Here is a 23,780-nt window from a genome sequence, read left to right as displayed (position 1 = left end):
GATGATATCCTTTCAATCATGTCCAGCTCTTGGCAATTGTATGGGCCAGGTCTCTCCACCTCTTCTGATCTTGTGCTACTTTGAGTTGTTCTGTCCTCTGGCTGGTGTCAGCTTTCATAGTGTCCAGTTGTTCTATGGCTGCCTAGTTTCCTTTTACCGCTAAATTTACCACTAAATTATTGAAGCATATCAAACTAATTGGAGGGACACCCATCTTCGCCATCTTTAAAAAGAAATTGGGTTTATTTATCATTTTACTGTGTTCTAATTAAATCAGAATCCCAATGCAACATTTTGTAATGTATTATTTGGAAAGAAAAAAAATTGTAAAACATAATGAAAACTTAAGTGAAACTGGATGTAGATTTCCCACGAGTGAACAGTAAAACATTGCTTATTTGGGAACAAAAATGTAAAATTCTATCTTAATGTTTACACGTAGTATGCCCAGTACTAGTATTGTTATTAAATAAGTATTCAATGCAAGTAGTCCTCAACTTACAATTGTTTAACTACAGTTTGAAGTTATGATGGCCTTGGAAAAAGTTATTTATGAGCATCCTTGAAGTTATAAACTTTGCACCATCTCCCATGGTCATGTGATTGTAATTTGGGCACTTGGCCATTGATTTGCATTAGTTACATCGTCCTGTGATCACATGATTGTGATTGCAACCTTCCCAGGTGGCTTCCAGACAAACTAAGTAAATTGGGGTAGTCAGATTTTCTTAATGACTGATGTACTTAAAAGCTAGGGTCATAAGATCAGGTCTAGTCATGTAATAACTCGCTTAACGATCACATTCAATTATTGACTGAAATTTCTGGTCCCAATTGCAGTCATAAAAATTGAAGACTATTATTTGACTGAGATACTAGTTAGTATTATTTGATTGAGATACTAAACCAGTTAATCTGTTGCAGTTCTAAACAAATGGTAGAATTTGGAATGCAGCAAGTACCCTTATTAAAATTAATGGGATACCAAGCTGATACATGCACCTAAGTTTTATAGCTTAACTGTCCAGTTTAAATTTCCCAGGAGTCATAAAATTCAGGTTCCCATTTCTTGTTTTGAAAAGCTTCAAAAATAACATCTTGCTGGATGCAAATCACAAATGTGCATAATGAGTCTTCTAGTGGAAAAAAAAAATCTTGCCCCCCCATCCACCAAGAAACATTGAATACTTGTTTGATACGTTCATGTGGCTGGAGTATTTAACAGTCCTGAAACATTTTGCAGAAGCATGCAACAGCTGAGAAATAGTTAAGTATTTACTGTGCAAGAATTATAAATTCTTAACAGATCATGACTGCATCTTGATAAATTATACATAATTATTTTCATATATGTACACTTAAATCAAAATTGGACAATAGCTTCAACAAATACAGGTAAAACACATACCAGTCCATTACACTAAATAAACATTCTGGTTATTTTAGATGGCTGTCAGAGGAATAAAAATCCTGCTTTTAGCTGGTTGCATGGAATATAGACACCCTAGCTTTAAAAAATACAAAGTTTAGCAGGACAATTAAACGCTAGCAGGTATAATTTTAAATATAGCTTGTCTGTCACTGAGATTTTTTTTTGCCTTGTAATGTCTTTTATATATAAAAAGGCTTTGGACACTTTCTGACTGGAGCAGCACTTCACAAATGAATCCACTAGCTTTGTCACAGCCTGGTGCTTGCTGGAAAATGTGAAGAAAATTCTTCTAGCAATAGTTGTGCATGTTTGTTCAGATGCTCAAATCCTTGGAAAATAAGGGCTAGAAGATACTCCATGATGCTCCTTGGTGCAGTTACAAAACTCTAGCAATATATTTTAGCCTGGTGGAGTCTTTTGTATTGTTTTGACTGTCAATGAGAACGAGAGAAGTCCGCTGATGATTCTCTATTATTTCTGCCACACTGTCAAAGTGCTGGATTGGAAAAACAAAAATAGTTTATTTGACACAAATCCTGCTGAATGGGTCAACAATCATAATTTAAATTTAAATGCTCTTTTCCACTCTGGTAGCTCTAAACAAAACAATTCTGTTTGAGAAGTCAGCATTTACATCTTCTAATTTCAATACTTTCTAGCACTTTTGTATGTGAATTATTCCCAATGGAAAGTAGTAGAGTAAGCTAAACTGCAAGTAGTACTTCTCTCAAGGCTGGCCTCATTTTTTTTTAGACAAAATCCTAGTACTAAATATGGTTTTATTTTGTCATTACCATTAAAATGGAATGGTTAAATAGTTTTAATGTCAGCATCCTAAAGTAACTTAAGTACATCTCTTTAACATAATTGACAACAAATTCTAAATAATTCTAAATAATGAGACATGTAGGGTTTTCTGCTCTCTTGTGAAATAATGGGACATGTAGGTGTTAAGGCAATATAACCCATATCCTGTTTCAGGTAACCCTGGCAGAAGATAATAGGGAAATACTCCATGTTCAAGTGTTCTATAGGATTTTCTTTTTCTGCACATCTTTTTCTGCATACGACTTAATTCTCCCATATGATTTTTTTTACACTCTCTTGCCCTCTACTCATTGTTTTGTATAAGAATGGAGTTACTGCAATCAATAGAACCAAATTTAGCAATTACTGAAATTTCACTGATATAAGTGGAGGGCACTTTAAATGCAAGTGAATACAGATTAATCTGAAGTAAATATTCCAAAAGCAGGCTAAAAATTTCTTAACAGTAATTGTAACTTTCGAATTAACACTTAATGATCAACATTAATGTGAACAATTACGATACAAAATCTGCTTTATAGAACAGCAGCTGAATTTATGTAATTGTTAAAAGGCAAGATCTGTACCATTTTTATCCCTTTGGATAAAAGCACTCTTCCAAAATTTTGTCCCAGGTGTGTTAAAACTTTAGTGCATTCTGGAGTTATGAAAGCTATGGTTCTAATATATTTTGGAAATTACCACAGATTAGCAAAGACTATGGTAAGAGTTTGCAAAGAAAATGGCTTTCCAAAATAGAAAAAGTCCAAAATAGAAACTATATTTTGTTACAAGGTCCCACTGTTTAAAAGCACGCAATCATAATTTGAAGTTTTAGGGTTGTTGTTTTTTTAATTAAGTCATGATTTGTTTCCCTATCAGAAACTTTCCCCTTTGGAATTGAACAACATCCCTTCATATAGGTCAGAGGTGTCAAACTTGTGGCCTGCATGCCAGATGCATCACACACAGGCCATGCCCACCCTGGCTCCGCAAAAGCAAATAATGTCATGATATGTCACGTGACGCGATCGAGTTTGACACCCTTGGTATAGGTAGTCTGGTGCTGATTAAATTCTGCTCCCTTTAAGAATATCTACCGCTAAAAGCTCCTAGTGAGAAATCTTTAATAAAGAAATCAGAGATTTATAATTAAAGAGAATGGTACACTGTATTCACATTTTAATTTAAGACTCGCTTGAACTACAATCTCTCTACCTGTAAAGAACAATTACAGAGTTGGAAGGGACCTTGGAGGTCATCTAGTCCAACCCCCTGCTCACGCAGAAGACCGGCGTACTAGGGATTCGAACCACCGAACTGCCGATTTTTCTGATTGACAAGCTCAGCGGCTTAGCCACTGAGCCACCAGAAGCTACTGTTCATTTTTATGATCAACATATTTCTAAGCAGTGTAAACCAACTTTCCATGCATGTATTTAGAATAAAAATCCAAAATAAATCACCCACCTCCTCACCAGTCTTTTCTCTACCCAGAGCGTATTGTCTTTCAGATTCAATAAATCGGATTGGAATGTTATATACTCTTTTGTTATAAAATACAACCAGTGTATATGGTTGCTTAGAATCTTGTCCAGAACTCTTCCTTACTAAGAAAGACCCATCCTGAAAAAAAAAGTGAAAAATATGAATTTCAAGGAATAATGAGAAGAAATAGAGTTACTTCAATTTTCTGAATCTTCCCCCCCCCCTTCTGACATCTTAATCAAGAAAAAGAAAAGCCCTCCAGCATTGGGCTGGAGTTTTTGGCTTTTACAATCTCACGGCCTACTCCTGTGTCCACAAATGATCCATATATCTTTTTAGATGTACATAGAAGATTATCTAGGAATATGAACTGTATTCCTTCTGCATTGATTTCAGGGATTCTACTGCTACTAAGCTTATTTCTACCTGGGAGAAGAAACAATTCTTTACATTAAAGCTTTAAATCAAGAAATGGTTTTTAGAGTAAAGCAGACGTTCTCAAAATTGGATTTTTCTTGATTCACAGTGACCTTCGTTTCAAGTATTTTTTTAATGGAGCCCTTGGGTCTAAAGAAATACCTAATATTAAGTATGTAAGCAGTCCAAATTTGAAATATTCCACAGCGTACCTGTTCTAGCAGCCTGGATGCTAGGATAATTTCTGTGGACCCCAGCTTTATAATTACTAAAACAGTCCAGTTTACAATGAACATCTGCCTGTTCCTTAAAGGATATGTCGACCCAAATATTTTATTAAGCAGCCCACCAATTTAATTGCATTCCCATTCTCTATTTAATTTAGCCAGTCACCTCCTTTAGTCTACCATTTTTTTTCTTCTGTAAACTTAGCTGTATCTTATGCAACTATTCTTTTCTGGTCCCCTCACATTTATACTAATAATATTTCAGTGATTTTTTTGCCTCCTTGTCATTATTAAGAACTGCGTAAAGTTGTTTTTTAACGCTCAGAAATAAAGGTCTAGCGTTATTCAAATTATATAGTATGAGGAAAATGGAATTCATATCTTTCTGCCTGTTTGATAATCTTGTTTCAGATTCTCTCCTATGCTTCTGAAGAATTGTTAGAAGCTGTGACTTTCAAGGAAATACTTTTTACCTTGTTTGATCTATATAATGCCTCCTCAGCTATTTTCCGATCACTAGAAGCCATGTACCACGCTTGACCAAGAACACCAGCATCCTGTTAAAAAAAAAGGGCATTCCTATCTATATATCCCTAAAACCAAAGATTTCCTATGCTCTTTTTTAAATTAAAAAAATAATAATAAATTGTATATTAATCAGGAAGAGTTTCACAGGATGTGAATAATTTATGAACGATGTATAGATATGTAAATATTAAATTAGCCTTTGGATAGATTTAATCACAAAATCTGTAATGTAAATATGTGATTTTTATAAACATTCTTTTGATAGAAAAATATTAAAATGAGCATTTATTATTTATGAAGAACTTGTGAATTACCCAAAGGATAGCTCATTAAATTTTGATCAAAATTTGGTGACATCTAGTCCCCTCTCCCATATTTTAAAAAAACCTTATACCACATTTATACCTGTTCTGCTTGAAGGCTATTACTTCGAGTGCGTATAGTGTGGCTTGCAGGTTCTGGAGATCCTAAGAAAGAGAATATTATTTGTAGGCTACCATGAATATAGTGTCTATCTATATAGACTACTAATGAAAGAGTCAGTGCTGCAACATTGCCATTCTACTCTTCAGTTGTATTTCTTTTCTATTGAATATGTTTGCTGAGGATAAGTTATTTCCTTCTAGATCAGTGATAAGGACTGAATACGGAAAATTCCAACTGCCAGCAAGGTTTCTACCCTGATCAAAATGAATTAACTGGAAAACCAAAATTAAATCAAATTTAAGAATACTTACTTGACAAGATTGGTGGCTTCTGAGGTAATGGCCTGAGGTAATGGGGTTGGAGATTAAAGAAACAAAGAATGGCATTAGATATCATAATGCATTTGCCCGGAATTCAGTGATGTATGAAAAAAATACAAAAAGTATCTAACATTTATTGTTAAGAGTCTGACAATTTGTAAAAATCTCCTTACCTGTTGACTCTTAGAAAGATATATTTAGGGTCCACATAGCTTGCAAATAGATGTATCTTTTGTTAGATTTCTTAACAACATGTGATTGTTTGTTTGATTTAATTTAGGAATGTACATTCAGTAGCAAAGTGATTGGAAAGATGCTTTAGATCTGGTGCAGGCATGCTTGCTATATTTCAGTGATTCCTTAAAGAAATTATGCTTTTTGTTGACTTACATGGTATTTGTGCTATTATAAGAAATACATATTTGTATGCCAAGGGGATGCCTTGGCTCAGTGGTTAAAGGCACTGAGCCTGTCAGCTGGAAAACTGATATCCCGGGTTCAAGACCCAAATGCCACATGACGGGGATGAGCTCTCTTTACTCACCCCAGCTCCTGCCCCACCTAGCAGTTCAAAAGCAAGCAAATGTGAGTAGATAAATAAGTACCACTTCGGTAGGAAGGAAACAGCTTTCTGTGAGCCTTGATTTATACTCATGTTGGTCACATGACCACATAAACATCTCTGAGATAAGTTTGGCTCCCTTGGCTAAGAAACAGAGATGCCTCCTAGAGTCAGATATGAAGAGGCAGTAACATAGGTCTTCTTCCAGTTTTTATTCCTAGTTTTAGTATGTTGTATAACCCCAACCTACATTGGCTTGTAATCCATGCTTAAACAATCGTTTTGCTTGGTTGATGACCCCAATGTGAATTATCCAAAGGGATTTGAAGATGAGCAGAAGATAATCTTCCCCAAACAGCCAGCTGCTCCGCTCTTTAACAATAGTTGATACTAAAGACTAACAGAATCTTTGGTTGGGATGTTATGTTATTTCCATCTTCCTATGATAATTTCATAGAAGAAACAAATTGCGATACTCTACATGAGGCATAAAAGCCTACATAACCAAGTCCCATTTTTGATTGCAACCATACATTTCCTATAAAGTTGAACTTGCTCATTAATGTTGTCTAAAAGCAATATGGAAGGCTTGTTAGTGTCACATACCACTGCATCACCTCTTTATCAATGTTTATATATATATATATATATATATATATATATATATATATATATATATATATATATATATATATATATATATATATATTGTATTCTTGTGGATGCTTTAATTGTATTAATCGTTCAGTGTAGCTAGGAACCAGGCAACATATACATTTAATTAATTAATTAAACAAACAAACTGTTCTTTTTGTACCTCATAACTAATCCTGGATTCCATTCAAGCCAGTTCACTTTATTATACACACATGGACTAAAATTTCTTTCTTTATCCATTCAGTGATCTGCTGAAGAATCAATCTGAACTCTGGGTATTTCCTACCTTGCAGATCAAAAATCTACACTGTATTTACATTCTTTTGAGACTTCCCACTTTACAGTTAGAACCACCAGATCAGGATCTGTAATAATAAAGCTGTTTTAAAAGCCAATGGCAGATGTTTACTTTTGAATGCTGGAAGGGATGGGTGGAAGAGGCATGTCGTGACTGGAACCTCGGCGGCGTTCAGCAGGTATAGGTTTATCTGAGTTTGAAAAAGGATAGAGAAGTCTGATTAGTTAGGTTCACAAATGAATCCAGCTTTGGTGGAACTACTCCAACTTGTACTAGAGCAATGATTCTAAGCTCAGATGTTGATCTTGCATTGGCTGATATACAATAGCACTTTGTATATCAGCACTTAGACTTATACTCCACTTCATAGTGCTTTACAGGCCTCTCTAAGCAGTTTACAGAGTCAGCATATTGCTCCCAACAATCTGGGTCCTCATTTTACCGACCTCGGAAGGATGGAAGCTGAGTCAACCTTGAGCCTGAGATCTGGCAGCCGGTGATCAGCAGAAGTAGCCTGCAGTACTGCACTCTAACCACTGCGCCATCATGGCTACAAGGTTGCTTGCTGATCTATTCTATCCTTAACTGACTAAATATCTTGCTATATAAATAATACATGTACGTTAATCATAGGATTCCCCTGAAAAAGCAGGGCTAGAAAAGAGATTAAAAGATTAAAAGAGATTATGAGCCACGGTGGTGCAGTGGTTAGAGTGCAGTACTGCAGGCTACTTCTGATGACTGCCGGCAGTTCAAATCTCACCAGGCTCAGAGTTCACTCAACCTTCCAAGGTTATTAAAACGAGGACCCAAATTGTTGAGGACAAGATGCTGGCTCTGTAAACTGCTTAGAGAGGGCTGTAAAGCACTGTAAAGCAGTATTTAAGTCTAAGTGCTATTGCTATTATGCCAAATTTAAGTAAACTGCAGACACCTCTGGATTAAAATACTATGCAAATTTTTCCTATAATTGCTAAAACAGCAAGGGCAAGTTACTAAAAAAAAAAACCAACCCAACCTATTTCTGTTCAATGGGTAGATAGTGACCTGATCCATACATTATAATTAGTCATTATACTATCTAAATAGAGCCAACTGAATAAATCATAACTGGCTGGATTATGGTGAATCCATTCATAATATCACTTGGTCTGTGAAATAAAGACTGGTATACCAATTTTAGTAGGCTTATCTTATTTATTTATTTACTATTTATTAATCAAATTTCTATACCGCCCTACTCCCGAAGGACTCAGGGCGGTGAACAGCCAAGATATCTGAACTGTTCCATACATTACAATTTGTTCATTAATTGTCAGAACACATGTACATGTGTTATCTTTAGAAAACAATCATGCATATACAGTACAAAGATTGTAATCTTATTTAAGCAGACTTTTAGTGTTTCGCAAGCACTGTAGTTCACCAGAAATTGGACCGTAATACACGAACAGGTTGGAGTCCAAATCCCACAATCTGTGCTCTCTGGGGCTATCTGAAGTTTGTCAAAGACATAAGCCTACTCTTAAATTAATTGTTTATTGATTAATCTAGTCTCCTTTTCTATACTGTAAAGGTGAATTCAACAATTCCAGCAATATACAGGTCCTCAATTTACATCATTTAATTTAATGATTGTTCAAAGTTACAACATCCCTGGAAAAAAGTGATTTATGACTGTTTTTCACAGTTACAACCATTACAGCATCACATAGTCATGTGATCAAACTTCAGACGCTTTTCTTTGTTCTTAACTTGAGAACATGAGGATAGTCCTGTGAATCAGGCCCAGGTCTGTCTAGCCAGCATTCGATCTCATAGAGTGACTCTGTCCAATAGAAGTGCTGGCTGGTTGCTTGGTTACTCCACTCCTCCTCTCCCCAGCCACCTGTTGGAATGTCCTTAGTTCCCACAGGAAAACCTTTTGTTTTGACTATAAAACCCCAGCTATCTATTTCCCCCCTCCCTGTCTCTTCTTCTTCCTTGTGGCAAACCTGAAGCCTCCAAGATGGCCTTAGCCAGGCTCACTTCAGGGTTGACAGGCTCATTAGATGCGTCTAATGAGGCCACAAATACGATCCTTTGCCCACACTATTGGAATTAATATTTTTTCTGTAGAAAGATAGTGAGCCTACTTGTCTTGCTATTTTAGCTAATACAGTACTTGCAACATCTGTCCGCACTCTCAATATATCTGTCTTTCAACTCACAGCTTGTCCCTATTATTTATTGGAAAAGCAAGTTACTGGTAAGATAATTCATATGCTCCACCGCTGCTACAATATTATTCTCCATAGAAATAGTGGCAATCACCAATAAAATTAAAAGTTTTAAAAAGGAAAAAAAAAGCAATTTACCTTCAGCAATATTTAAGTGGTCTCTATCAGGTAAGCTTGGTTTCTATAATATTGAATTAAAGCAAATAAATGTAAATAAGTTTTATTTATACACTTTTTTTCTCAGACTTATGACCAACAGAAAGAATGTCTGATAAAACATACCACAATATTAAGCATTTCCAAATACATAAATTGCATAAATTTCTGTTGCATTCAGTAGTGTGCTGAGTACTTGCTCTTCTGCAGAAGCAGTTAATTTTACAGATAATCTCATTTGCATTTAGTAATGGGATATCGAAGATGATCATTTGGTAGGCAATCATGTTGAAAAATTAGAATAACCTCTCTCAATCTGATGGCTCCAGATGCGGTAGATCAGGAGTGTCAAACTCTATTTCATTGAGGGCTGCATCAGGGTTGTGCTTGACCTTGGGGGACTGGGATGGGTGTGGCCAGCTCGATGTCACTCCTGTCGGGGGCGCCTGTGGTGGCCTGAGTGCTCTGTCAGCGAAAATGGACTCCCGAGCTCCGTTTTCGGCTGCCACAGCTTCCTGCAACCCTCTGCCAGTGAACATGGAGTTCAGGAGGGTCGCATGTGGCAGCCGGAAATAGAGCAGAAGCTCATTTTCGCTGGCTGAAGCACCGCGAGCTGGTCCTTTGTTGTTTCCAGCATGGCCCCATGGGCCAGATCTAAGTACCCCATGGGCTGGATCTGGCCCCCGGGCCTTGAGTTTGATACGCCATTGTAGATCATCAATATCCATAAATCCCTAGTCAGTATAGTCAGTATCCAGTTGAGCAACTCAAATGGAACCCATCCAGAGAGCATTGGGGTGGGCTAGATTGGTTTAAAATACTAATTAATTTTGTGGATAGAAGGAATGTACAAGTCATTGGAATTGTTCATTTGGTTTGAAATATTGACTCGTTTTCATTTGAGACATTCTGATTTGTATTTCAAAACACTTAAGATTCAGTTTCAAGCTGTCACTCTAAATCAATTTGATTTAACCACACAAATAGGGGTGGGGTTTCATTCATTTGGTCAGGGCTAGTATCTTGTTTGGATCACCCCCTTGATTTCCCTGACAAAAGCAATTGAAGCATCAAATCAATTTCTAAATTTGAGTTTTTTTCTTGAATAAATTCAATCTGTATATTTTATGTAGCTATCTTTGAATCACATCTGGAAATTAAAACTCTGCATAACTCTAGTAGGCTAATGCATTTAGAATTATTGTTTTTGCTTGACAATAAAGTTTACTGAGTTTTATGTTCACTGTAGCAAATTATAGCTTGGGCATTGAGCAATTGTCTTATTAGCCATTGCATATTCATTATGTTAGCAGTGGACTCAATTCTGAATCATAATGTGTGTCTTTCAAAAGAGAAAATAAACAGAAAACAATGTAAATGTTTGGCAATTGCCAATATCAAAATTATAATTGATTCTTCAATATGAACAGAAGTTAAATATATTGAAAAAGGCTTTTGTCCTGGTCACAGGAAAGAAAACAAATGCCAAAATCCATATTAAGGAAATATCTTTAACAGGCCAACACAGAAATATAAATGTGCTAGGTAGTGTAGTATCAAAAAAATGCTCCAATTAAATCAGTAAATTTAACAATATGTAATCCTGAATATTGATCACAGAAATGGAGACCAACTATTGGAAACAAGTATTGCAACCAGTGCTTGTTTCTTCTATCCAACATCTGTTGGGATAGTCCTGCTGCAACTAATCCAAGTTTACACTAACTGCCCACAATTAACAGATATCACTGGTCTGTCACTCCCAGATTTCAAAATAGAACTGTTCAAAATAGAACTGTGCCATTGCTTGCCAATTCTTTTTGCTCTGTCTAATTTCTTATCCACTTTGTTTCAAGTTGATAATGACTGCATCTATTAAAAGTGATGTTTATATATATAGATTTTGGGTACATTATGACATCTTCGCTATGTCTGCTCATTTCCTATGCTTGAATCAGTGTTTATTATATAAAACTTCCTATGATTCAGCACTTCAATTTTGCCAGAAGCTACGTCCAAATATTTTAGATACCATTGAAAATTTCAGATCATTTTGTAATGATTGATGCATTTCCAATAATACAAAAAAAAAAAAGCATAATACGATCAATTTAATCCAACAGAATGCAAAATAAATACATGTATATATGCATATATGTACTGTATATAAATACCCTGTTTCCCCCAGAATAAGACACCCTCTGATAATAAGCCCAATCGGGCTTTTGAGCACATGGCAATAAGGCCAAATGCTTATTTCAGGGTTCAAAAAAATATAAGACAGGGTCTTATTTTTGGGAAAACACGGTAGATACATAGTTTGAACAAGGTGGTGATTATATAATGAATTATTTTTGGTTGCTTTTAGAATTGCTCTTCAGTGTGACAATTTTAAAAACACAAAACTCACCGGCGGTATTGCAGGAGTCATTTGCTTTTTTCTGCAGAAAAAAAAAGTACAGATGCAAGAGTATTATTAAACTTCCCTTTGCTTTGCAGCCTTCTTTTTCACGATCCAATTTATGAGCACCCAAGTTTGGATATATTTCTTTACGCAAGTCCTTCTCCTGCATGTCTCTAAACCAGGGGTCTCCAACCTTGGCAACATTAAGACTTATGGACTTCAACTCCCAGAATTCCTTTGCTGGTTGAGGAATTCTGGGAGCTGAAGTCCACAAATCTTAAAGTTGCCAAGGTTGGAGACCCCTGCTCTAAACGGAAGTCTCTCATACTGCCTCCATACTGATACAATTCATGATAAAGTGAAGCTAGCTAGCTCTGACAACCACACAATTTATAAACACAGGGTATCTCGTTCTCATTGGTGCAATCTGCGGGGAAAGCATTAGGCTTGGATTCGAAAGTCCTTCTGCAGGGAGTCCTTGACTTAAAACCAGCCATTTAGCAAATACAACGATACTGGAAAAAAGTGACCCACAACTGGTCCTCAAAGTTATGATTGCTGCAAGTGTGCTCACGGTCACATTATCAAAATATGGGCTCTTGGCAACCTGCATATATTCGCAGTGTCCCAGGGTCAGTAATTGCCATTTGTGATCTTCCCAGCTGGCTTCCAACAAAAGCAAAGTCAATAAGGGAATCCAGGTTTGCTTAATGACTGCACGATTCACTTAATAACTGTAATGATTAGTAGTTAACCAGAACAGCAAAAAAGGTGGTAAAACCGGGTGCAACTCTCTTGACAACTCTCTTGCTTACTAATGGAAACCCTGGTCCTAATTATGTAAGTCAAGGATTGCCTTATACAGTACATAGCACCATAGTAGCCGTGGTGGCGCAGTGGTTAGAATGCAGTATTGCAGGATAACTCTGCTCACTGCTAGGATTTCGATTCCTTCGATCCTGACCAGCTCAAGGTTGACTCAGCCATCCATCCTTCCGAGGTCGGTAAAAAGGAGGACCCAGATTGTTGGGGGCAATATATTGACTCTGTAAACCACTTAAGAGAAGGGCTGTAAAACACTGTGAAGAGGTATATAAGTCTAAGTGCTGTTGCCATTTCCATTTCTGGATCTCTCTAAACCATTTTCAAGTTGGTTCTGTCACTGTCTTTTATTCGGGCAACCCCAGAATCCAGGAAAGAAGCCAGGAATGCTAGTGTCCCTTCCTGGAAGCAAGTAGCAGCCTACAATAATCAACTGAGCTGCCATCAGAGCAAAAATGGCAGCTCTTAGAGTAAGGAAGTCTCTTGCCTCTATTTACACAGAAGAGGAATGACATGTGTGTCTAGAGGTCTATCGGGCTAATTCTATCGCAGTGTTTGCCTGTTTTCCAAACAATCCAACTTGTTCTGGAATTTGGGCAATGCTTCTATTAGACTGCCCCACCTCCCAAAGGATGACATTGTACTGTGAGGTGGCCCTGATATCAGATCAGACCAAGGAGTCCACAGACTCGTACCAGAAAGGTCTGGAATTATTGATATTGAACAATGTTAGAATATGATGAAACTTGCTTGAACTAAGCGCAGCTGAAAAGGGGTGAACGAATGCCAGGAATGGGTGATGGGTCAAAAAAGTCAAGATGGCAACTGTGATCATGTGATCAAAGCCCTATCCCTTTTTTTAAATGTACATCACAGACTTTGCACACTGCCTTCTCAGAAGCGCTTAAAATATACAAAACCTTTCTTTACATCTAGCCAATCTATCAGAGCAGTTAACTACTTCAATAACATGGTGTATAAAATGATTACAAACCATTACATTGCTTCTGGTAAATAATGCATTTAAGGATTACAAAAACTGGAACAGTTTCTGTAGTGAGAAGGAATGATTTTTTAAAAAACACTTACGTGATCCTGGGAAATGGCGATGGAACATTAACAGAAGGAAGTTTAAATTCTGTAGCACCATTGCTGCTATTATCTAAAAATCCAAAGACAGTAATTAGTTCAATGTAACTGTTGGTTAACAAAATGTTACGTTTCTAAAGTTTAGACTACTGCTACTACTGCTTTGAGTATAAGAAAGCCACTGAAAATCAGAACTGTGCAAATCCACTGACCAAACTGTATTGGAAAAATCAGGAATATGTATGAATCTCCTTTTTCATAGGATTTACCCAGTCCAGTTCAAAATACCTAACACTCAAAATTTTGAAAGCATCTTGATAACATAACATACAATAAAAATTTGATTTTATAGACAAAGTGGGGAAAAGCTGTGTCTATTAAAGCCAAATGTCAATTAAATTCCAGTTTACATAGACAGCACAAACATTGCTTTGTGATACAGTTCAAATGCAATTTTTAATTGTTGTATCCAAAGTCCATTGAACGGAGGCTCATAAAAATCAAAGTTTTATCATATACCATCATATAGCATTTGCCAGAAACAATTGGTATATTATCGATATACAGTTACAATTATGGATCAAAAATACAGAAACTTTCAAGCATTTCGTATTATTTCATCATTTGTGCAATGGCTCAACTGCAGTACGTTAATATTATTATTCCCTTAACATGGTAGGGAGAGGCAAAGGGAGAAAATGATTAGTTTAAGCAGTGTTTCTCAACTTTGGCAACTTCAAGATATATGGACTTCAACACACAAAATTACCCAGCCAGCATGTACTAGGGAATTTTGGGAGTTGAAAACTACACATCTTCAAATTACCAAGGTTGAGAAAGGTTATATATGTGGAAAAGGTGAAATTCAAGGCTAAGATTCCACAACTGACATATTCTTATCTGCTACATTAAACCAGCTTTTGAAGCTAACATGGAACTACGGTTCTCCTGATGTTGTTGAGTACAATTTTCATATGGTAATTTCTCACCGCTGATCATGTTCGTCAGGGTAGCTGAGAATTGTAGTTCAACAACATCAGATGGCCACAGGTTCCTCACCTGTTAAAAAACATTCTAGCAAAAATGAAAAGCTCAAACGATTCTTAGAGAAACTCAGAAAGACCTGTCATCAAAATCAATGCGCTTTGATATGGTGCAACAGTTTTGTTCCTACACAGTCACAGGATCACATGAAATGATAAAGTCAACATGAAACATTGATAATTTGGAAGCAGCTTTTGTGCTCCTAGTCATCTTACAAGTCCCTGCACATTTGGCTTTAAGGCAGAATATTCTTACTTCCATCAGTTTGAGCTCCAATGACCTCTGGATCCTGAAATTAAAACAGTTTTCAGATTATTTAACAGCTCTGAGCAAATGGTAATCTAGGTATTGTGATAACATGTGTTGCAAAGATACTTATTTATTTTTATTATATGACTTAATGAAGATGTCATCGTCAAATTAATTAATTATAGTTCTACACAAAATCAATAAAAACATCAATAAACAGCAAAGGTGCTTTTTTCAAGAGTAACTGGACCTCTTCAGCTCTGACTGAATGGTGGGGAATGGAAGGATTTCTTCAGAGCTGAATAAGCTTCTTGGATGTGAAGCGAAACGTTTCCAAAAAACCCCCAGAAAGTCCAGCTGCTCCTTGAAAAAAAGTACCTTTGGGACAACCATGATCTGGATGATTGAGAATCTCCAAAGTCATCAATAAACAGCACCATCAATATTCATTTATTTGTATCCTGCCATTTATTATTTTTACAAATAACTCAAGGTGGTGAACATATCCAACAAACCCTCCTCCTATTTTCCCCACAACCACCACCTTGTGAGGTGAATTGGGCTGAAGACACACCCAGCTGGCTTTCATGACTAAGGCAGAACTAGAACTCCTCACAGTCTCCTGATTTACAGAACATAGAATAGAGTTGGAAGGGACCTTGGAGGTCTTCTAGTCCAACCCCCTCTTTGAGCAGGAGACCCTATACCATTTCAGACAAATGGTTTGTCCAGTCTTTTTTTTTGAAAGCCTGTAGTGATGAACCACCCATCAGCAAATTCTGAAGGCAAATTATTCCATTGGTTGATTGCTCTCACCGTTAAGAAATTTCTCCTTAGTTCTAGGTTGCTTCTCTTCTGTAGCCTGGTGCCTCAACCCCTAGACCAAACTGGCTCTCATATTAAAACTAATGTGTACACAGGCTTAACTTTCAGAAATGCTTGCACATTTATGGACATTCTGTATGAGCAGATTGTGTGGCTTTGCCCCATTTTTCGTAATCCTTCCATGCCTTTGGGATTGACCTGCTTACAAATCTCTAGCATCCTAGTGAGTTCAATGAATTAGTCTTCTCTTGCCAAACTTGTTCCTTTCATTTTAATGTTGTGAGAAGCTTCTGCTGCTTCCCATTATGATTCATTAGCTCATTTCCTGTCCTGGTCAGAGTCAACACATTACTCCTCAGTTTTTCAACTACCTTGGCAGATTCCTTCTCAGTCATATATAAGTCCATCCACAGTCCATAGATTTATATATGGCTGAGAAGGAATCTGCCAAGGTAGTTGAAAAATTGATGAGTATGTTGGAGGAAAGTTCAAGACAGGGAATCCTCTGAAATGTCTGATTCTAAGGTGGCTGGGGAATTCTGGGAATTGAAGTCCGCTCATCTTAAGATCATCAAGGTTGGGAAACCTTGTGATATACCTTCAGTGAGATATGATCAGAAGACCCACAGCATTAATCCAAAGCAAGATAAAATCTGGAGCCAATAAAAATAGCTTTACATGCTACAGAAAAAACAATGGCCAGCTTGAAAAACATTGGTATTATTAAGCACTGTGTTCAAATGGCACCAAAATAAAAAGGCCCAATTAATGAGCTTGGCCATACTGCCATCCAATCCCTATTTCAGAAGCATTTAAAATAGGATTTCAGATTTTTATTCTGTTTAATCCAGAATAAACACTGTAATGGCTTTGCGAAAATCAGATTTTGAAGCATGGTTTGTTGTAGGTTTGAATTTCAGTTTCTATAAATCCCAAATGGCAGCCATTCCAGATCGGGACATAGAACATAAGAGTCTGAGGGAGATGGGGGATTAAGAAATATGAAGTATAAATAAATAAAAATAAATAAGACTCTGATAAAGAAGGTTTGTATACATATATTTAGGCATGAGCAAGACAGGTTACTTTAATTATCCTGGAGTTTGGGCTAAATATGTCATGGCTCTAAATATAAGCATGGACTAGAACAGGGCTCTCAAACTCGCGGCCTGCAGGCCAGATATGTCACCCGCTGGCCACATCCATGCCTGGTTTAGCGAAGGGGAAGTCGTGATACGTCATATATCTTCTCTTTCTCCTCTGCCCTCCCCTCCCCTACCTGTGGAATCTCACTGTGTCTTTATAACTTATTTTTTAAGCAACTTTATATGGCTACCCAACTCCCACACAGGTGGCTTACAATATTAAAACTCTACAACATAAAAACCATACTTGTCCCCTGGGTATAGCCACACAATCAAATCAACCCCTCGATCATCTCCATCTCTATTCATGGTTCCAAGGCCTGCTAGCAAACCACATTTTCAGTGCCTTTCAGAAAAGCAACAAGTCAGGATCCAATCCTACCTCTGGAGGAATCATTTCCATAGAGAAGGGGCCACCACCTGGAAAACTTTTTTTCATGGTTCTACCAGATATGCATTCCTACCAGATGGGACCTGCGGCATACTCTGCCTTCCTGTCCTGATGGGCTAAGTGGATACAATGGAAGAGAGGTGGTCCTTCAAGCAGCCTGGCCCCAAGCCATATAGGGCTCTAAAGGTGATAACCAGGATCTTGAAATGTACCCAGAAGTAGATTACAGCTCCTGCAAAACTGGTGTTACATGAGTATGCAAAATTGTGTGGGCTGCTACATTCCAAAACAAATGAAGCTTCTGGGTATTTTTCAAGGGCAGCCCCCATCTAGAGCACATTACAATAGTCCAGACTGTTCATACTGCATTATGAACTTGTATGTGAAATACTTACAGCTTTCGGTGAAGGGCGGTGCCTTGGAAGTGGTAAAATGTTTCTGGAAAGAACAGAAAATGTTTTAGTCTTTATATTTCTCCTTTAAATAAAACTGCAATAAACTGCTTTCCAATGGTTGCTTTTAGGGGTATTTATCTACTGCGAACTGAGCTGGGTTACCTAAAAAGGGGATATATTAAATTCAGTTCCTAAACCTGATGCCCTCCAAGATGGATAGTATGTATTCCATCTCCTACAATAAAGCTCTCATCATCATCAGCTTCTACAGCACATTTCTATCTAGGGCTGATGAGAACTATAATCAATAGATCAGCTCCAGAAAGCCGTACTACTTTTACAAACGTGCTTTTAGCTCTAATAATCCCCTATATTGAGGAAGTACATGGACTTTAATTGGATTGGTCTCCCAGTTGGATAAAGACCAATGCCAGATCAGCACAGCTTGCAAAGCCTAGAGAGTTTTGATTCCTTATAGTAAATGTGGCAGTTTCTTATGGTAAATAATTTATTTAAATTGGCTTCACGGGATCTAGTCTTTTTTTTTTAAAGTCCTATCTGTTCTTGAATGAGGCTAAATTTAAACTTGGATTCAAACTTCCTTAGGTACACAGGTGGCTGTATAACTGTATACAAACCTGACTCTTTCTGGTCAAAGTAGAATGCTACTCCCAAACCACATTAAATGCTCAACATGAATTCTATTCATTAGCAACTTAGAGAAACGTCTTTAAAACTAAAAACTAACCTGTCTGATTTAAATGTATCGGATGTGAAGGATTCTTTAGGTATGCTGCGTTCATGAGAAAGTCCTCCAGATGGCCTCAAAGCTGGCTTGGGAGGAAGAGGCTTGGATATCCTTAGGGACAAAAAATACAAATAGACTTTCCACACAGGATGACTACATTTCCAAGTCATGTTCCCCACAGATGTTTAAAAGTTCTGTATAGATGGAGGAGTGACAGAGCCAGGGGCAGAGTCAGAAGAGGAATCAGCCTAGAGTCACTACATAGCCACAAATGAACTAAGTCCAGCCCCTCTTGAATTCCATTAACCCTTATCTAGCGCTGAAATAGTGCTAAACATTAGTTGACTAGATTAATGTGAGGCACAAAAATCCAAGGCCACACATTAAGTTCCAATTACACTAATGTATTGCTCATGCCTATGCACAGGATTTTAGTCAACTAACAGTAAGCAATATTCTGGTGCTATGTAAGGGTTAACACAATTTAAGAGAAGTTGTATTTAGTTTATTTGTGCCCATTTAGTGACTCCAGGCTGATTCTTTTTTTGACTCCACCCCTAGTCTTTGCTACTCTTTCGTCTACATTCTGCCACCGCCTCATAAAGTTCTCCAAATATCAGTTGCTAGGGGATTATGTAGAATTAAAGTACCTAATTTCAGTGTGAAACTGTTGAATCAGGTATTCAATATGATATGCACAACGTGCAGATGGAGACATAGAAGCAGCACATAGGAAAAGCTGGGTTTATCAAAGAAGGTTATAGTCATATTTGAATTCTAGCATAAATTGTCTCTTGCCTGACCTCACATCAGCTATTTTGCGATACATCATTGCACTAAAATTCCTCTGTGTTGTAAAATTACAATTATATACCTTAGATTAAGACTTTTTTTAGGAGAAAATAAATTGGGGAAATAACCTCTACTATGTAGCAACATTTACTTATAATTTCAGAGTGAACAATAAGTTACCTGAGTAATGGAGGTGATGATTTCTGCTGGAGAAAATGAATTAGATTAGTATTTACAATTGCATTAGGTTTTTAATTTTCTTAAGGAACATTTCCTCTAAAATGCCAGTTTTTGTCAATTTGTAGGAGATGCTGCGACAACTACTTCATATGACTGAAATATGATGTTCCTTCTGTAGTGAATTTCAAAAGCAGATCAAATAAACATGTCAAATTTGCTGATCCAAGCTTTTGTTACTAGTATTTTATCTTAGAAAACTAATATATATTGTTAACATATTATTCTTTAAATTATCATTGCAAAACGAGTAAGATTTAAACTTGGTTGATATTCTCATCTTTCCCTAGAAATGGATTTCATTGGTACCATTTTGAGAAAGGAGATGAAAATTGCATTTGGCGTCCTTAAACGCTATATATAAAATGCAATTTTGAACATATGCATGATATTCCTCTTTCCTTTGTACACTCATATATCACAAAGAGTTATTTCCCTCTTTCTGCTCTGAATATTTCTTCTCTTCCTGCAAAGTAAGTCTTTTTTTTTTTTTAAAAAAAAATATATCTACAACATCCTACCTCTTCCTCAGGAACTTCATATACATCTGCAGACAAGAGGATAGAAACAGAAATAAACCATTTCTGTGCAAAACTAGGGACATGAATGACACAAAGATTTCATTTAAATAAAGTCTTAAATAAAGTCTCCAAGTTTTCTGGTGATTTTGTGGATGTGAATATAGATATGCTTTGCCCATACCTTCTTCCAGTTATGTTTTTGATTTCCCAGTCTAACCCTGAGATTTTCTAGTGATCTGCTAGGAAGCTAAAACCTGCTTAGTTTTCTGAATCGGCCAAATTCTGGGGCAATGAAAGAACACCCCAGAAGAAGACAAGGGCTGACCACTTTTGCAATGCTACCAAGAAAACATCTTCAATGCAATAATCAAGAGTTGACTCAAGGGTAGTCTTTACTTTATTTCTTAATGGATTGCTAGGAATTAACATATTTTCCATTCACTTTAGCCTTAAGAGATGGCTTTGAAGAAAATATTAGATATTTTCAAGTCATGCTAAATATATAATTAACATGAAATGCAACCTTTGGCTACATTGCGTTCATCTCTGTATCATTTAGCTAAAGACAGGATTTCGTGCCTGAAATACATATTAAAAGGGGAAGAGTTCTCTAGTCTGGTGCCTTATATACAGCAAATGTCTGAAGTACTTATGGGGAAACATTCTTAAAACATGTAACTCATTTCCCTTTTGAATCCTACTTTTCTTTAAGGGAATGTAACCAATCTGGTTGCCTAGAATTAAAGCTGAACTCATTTCACAACCCACTGATTGCGTTTTTGCATGATTTGGGGAAGATAAAACGCAAAATTTTCCTACCTAGTGTGGAAGGTGATGGCACAGAACAGGGAGGCTTGGTTGATCTGTTCACCACGGGTGCTAAAAATGATCAAAGCAAAGTATTAGAGATTTCTGAGAAAGTCAAAATCCAGAAACACAGTTTAGCCCCCCACGCTGATCAATTACCTAAGGTTTTACTATTGCTCATGCCACTGAAAATTTAGATTGCTTTTTCAAAAGGGTGAGTGATATGCATATTTTTGTAAATTCAGGTTGCTTTTTCAAAAGGGTGAATGAAATGCATGTTTTTCTAATTTTGGAGGTCATTTTTCTTTCCAAATATATAAGGACACAGTTGGAAAAATTCATGTTTCCAAAAAAAGTGAAGGCTCATACAATATACTGGATGTAAAGGTGAAGGTACTTTCAGGAGTGCAAGAGATAGAAACGTGACACTGAAAGCAGCTGCACCTGTACGATCCCAAGTACTGATGCATTTTGAAGGATGTATAGGTAGGTGCTATGAATTTCTCTTTGTGCTCCAAGCACTTTTTAAATCTCTGAATCAGAAGCACCGTAAAATCTAGAGCAGTATTTTTCAAACTTGGCAACATTAGGATCCGTGAAACTCAACTCCCAGAATTCCTCACCAGCATGGGGAATTCTGGGATTTGAAGTCTACACGTTTTAAAGTTCATAGTTTGAAAAACACTACCCTAAAGTGTAATATATTATATACAGTACAATGAAAGTAACATGTCTTCCAAATCCCAAGAAATATCTTTTAAAAAGCTGCCAAGATTCTAGTCCTCACTGTTTTTATTTCTCATAGCAGCTATTTTTTTTAAACTTGGCCCTAATTCTTTACCCAATCTTCCACTCTTCCTTTTAAAGTCCTTACCTTCTCATAAGAAAAGGAAAACTTAATATGAATTCAAAACTCTTGATAACAGGTGTTTTTTTAAAATAGCCTCCTGCGTATATTTCACATATTTCAGTCAATGCCTTAGTCACATCCCTGTCTTTCTGAAGTTGCAAAGAAAATAATCCAAACCTTACGTTTTACAGGTTGTGAAGTGCTTTCTTCTGTGGGTTCTATATAATTATCTTCATCATCTTCATCATCAACTGGTACAACATAATCTGCCTAAAAGAAAATGCAGCAAGGATTTAATATTTGCATGTTTAATATAAGGCAAGCAAATGCTTTCCTCTCAATGTTCAGTAAAGTTTTATGCATGTCCAAATGAGCCATGATGGTGCAATGGTGAGAATGCAGTATTTCAGGCTAACTCTGCTCACCACCAGAAGTTTGATTCCTTTGATCCTGACTGGCTCAAGGCTGACTCAGCCTTCCATCTTTCTGAGATCAGTAAAACGAGGACACAGATTGTTGGGGACAATACGTTGACTCTGTAAAGTGCTTAGAGAAGGCTCTAAAGCACTGTGAAGTGGTATATAAATCTAAGTGCTATTGCTAATGTTTCAACTTTAAAATAAATGGAACTTAATAGTGTCCATTTTCTGACTGATCCAGGTAACCAAGTTTTGTCTATCTTGTCAAAAGCATTACAAGTTAATCTCAAATGGAAAGGATCTATTTCCTGAATAAGAGATTGCTCTTCAATCTGAAATCTCATAGTGTGAAATGCTTCTATCAGTGAATTCTGGTCAGCATATGGCTGTGCGAAATGCAGCTTTTGAATGAACTTAAAAGCAGTCCCACGTACAACATGTTGCAGTAGTCTAAGCAGGCGATGACAAGGGCATGAGTTGTTGTGACAAGATCCCCCTACCCCAGGTAAGGCTGCAAAATATGGGCACAAGATGTTCCCTTCCAAGAAGACAACTTCGTCTCAGAATGTTCTCTACTGCTCTAGTAGGATCTCTTTGGGATCCAAAGCAGTGCTGGGTTGCCCCCAGTTCGGACCGGTTCACAAGAACCGGTAGTAAAACCAGCGGGAGGCTCCGCCCACTGACCCAGACGTCATCAGAAGTGATCTGCTCATGCGCAGAAGCTTCTGCACATCACTGAAGAGCGTGTGCGCGCACGAGCAAAGCGAGTATGCACGGGCACAATGCTAATCAGTAGTAAAGGTAAGAAGAACCCAGACCTGATCCAAAGCCATTTCTGCTGATAAATAGAATGTTTAGAAATGGATGCTTTCTATTTATAGCATGTTAATGTCTTGGTTTTGTATCATTTTGTTTTATTAAACTTTTTCAAAAGTCAGGTGGAACAAAAGCAAGCAGATCCAGGCTGCCTACTCTCGCCTTAGTTAAGCTGGTTGACTCAAGTAATTTGTCTTACTATCTTCCAAGTTCTAAGTTAGGTATAATTTAGTAGCTTTGCAACTGAAATCTTTATTGACAGACTTTTGATTCTCCGTGTCTGGCTTCCTCTTTCTTTGTCAGTCTGCTTTGTCTCTTATCAGTGGCTTTAAGTACGATTAAATTTGCCATGCAACCTCCTATTACAAGAAGGAATGGAAAAAGGAAAATAAATGTCTCATGCAAAAACAGCAAGAGCAGATTTCTTCTGCCTGGTTGTTCCATCCCTCACGGAAAATGGAGTCAGTGTAATCAAAATGGGAAGTGTCACCTCATCATCCATTCGCTTGGGTGGGAGTTTAGGCTTCTGAACAGCAGGTGGCGGTAGCGGTAAAGTGGCTGGTTTCTTTGATAGAGATGCAGATTGGTTTGGCAGAATAGGTGAGGGCCACGTCTTCGGTTTGCTAGATCGTTTGTCATCTGTGGACGGCAGAAGAAAAAATTACGTATAATTTTAAAAAATAATATTA

The 23,780-nt window shown here is 37.1% G+C and overlaps 1 protein-coding gene across 1 annotated transcript in view; it reads right to left on the bottom strand.

Annotated features, from left to right (window-relative positions):
- Window positions 1-1,401: 1,401 nt before the first annotated feature.
- The window catches only part of LOC139318290 (B-cell linker protein-like), a 113,357-nt gene continuing 90,978 nt past the window's right edge, over window positions 1,402-23,780 (bottom strand). Inside the window, exons 9-25 of the mRNA XM_070945684.1 lie at window positions 23,582-23,730; window positions 22,039-22,126; window positions 21,019-21,078; window positions 20,200-20,225; window positions 19,622-19,647; window positions 18,650-18,760; window positions 17,902-17,944; window positions 15,152-15,185; window positions 13,853-13,925; window positions 11,948-11,978; window positions 9,520-9,562; window positions 7,274-7,352; window positions 5,637-5,668; window positions 5,305-5,366; window positions 4,845-4,928; window positions 3,710-3,865; window positions 1,402-1,928 (exon numbers count right to left, since the gene is read on the bottom strand). Coding sequence (XP_070801785.1) covers window positions 1,809-1,928; window positions 3,710-3,865; window positions 4,845-4,928; window positions 5,305-5,366; window positions 5,637-5,668; window positions 7,274-7,352; window positions 9,520-9,562; window positions 11,948-11,978; window positions 13,853-13,925; window positions 15,152-15,185; window positions 17,902-17,944; window positions 18,650-18,760; window positions 19,622-19,647; window positions 20,200-20,225; window positions 21,019-21,078; window positions 22,039-22,126; window positions 23,582-23,730 — 1,217 coding nt within the window. The 3' untranslated portion in view covers window positions 1,402-1,808. The remainder of the gene's footprint in view (window positions 1,929-3,709; window positions 3,866-4,844; window positions 4,929-5,304; window positions 5,367-5,636; window positions 5,669-7,273; window positions 7,353-9,519; window positions 9,563-11,947; window positions 11,979-13,852; window positions 13,926-15,151; window positions 15,186-17,901; window positions 17,945-18,649; window positions 18,761-19,621; window positions 19,648-20,199; window positions 20,226-21,018; window positions 21,079-22,038; window positions 22,127-23,581; window positions 23,731-23,780) is intronic.

The sequence above is a fragment of the Pituophis catenifer genome, unplaced genomic scaffold (assembly GCF_029215685.1).
Source record: "Pituophis catenifer annectens isolate HBS135680 unplaced genomic scaffold, rPitCat1.0.hap2 SCAF_6, whole genome shotgun sequence".
Classification (NCBI taxonomy): Eukaryota; Metazoa; Chordata; class Lepidosauria; order Squamata; family Colubridae; genus Pituophis; species Pituophis catenifer.
Note: the sequence above shows the minus strand (reverse complement) of the source record. Positions and strands in the feature narration are given on the sequence as shown.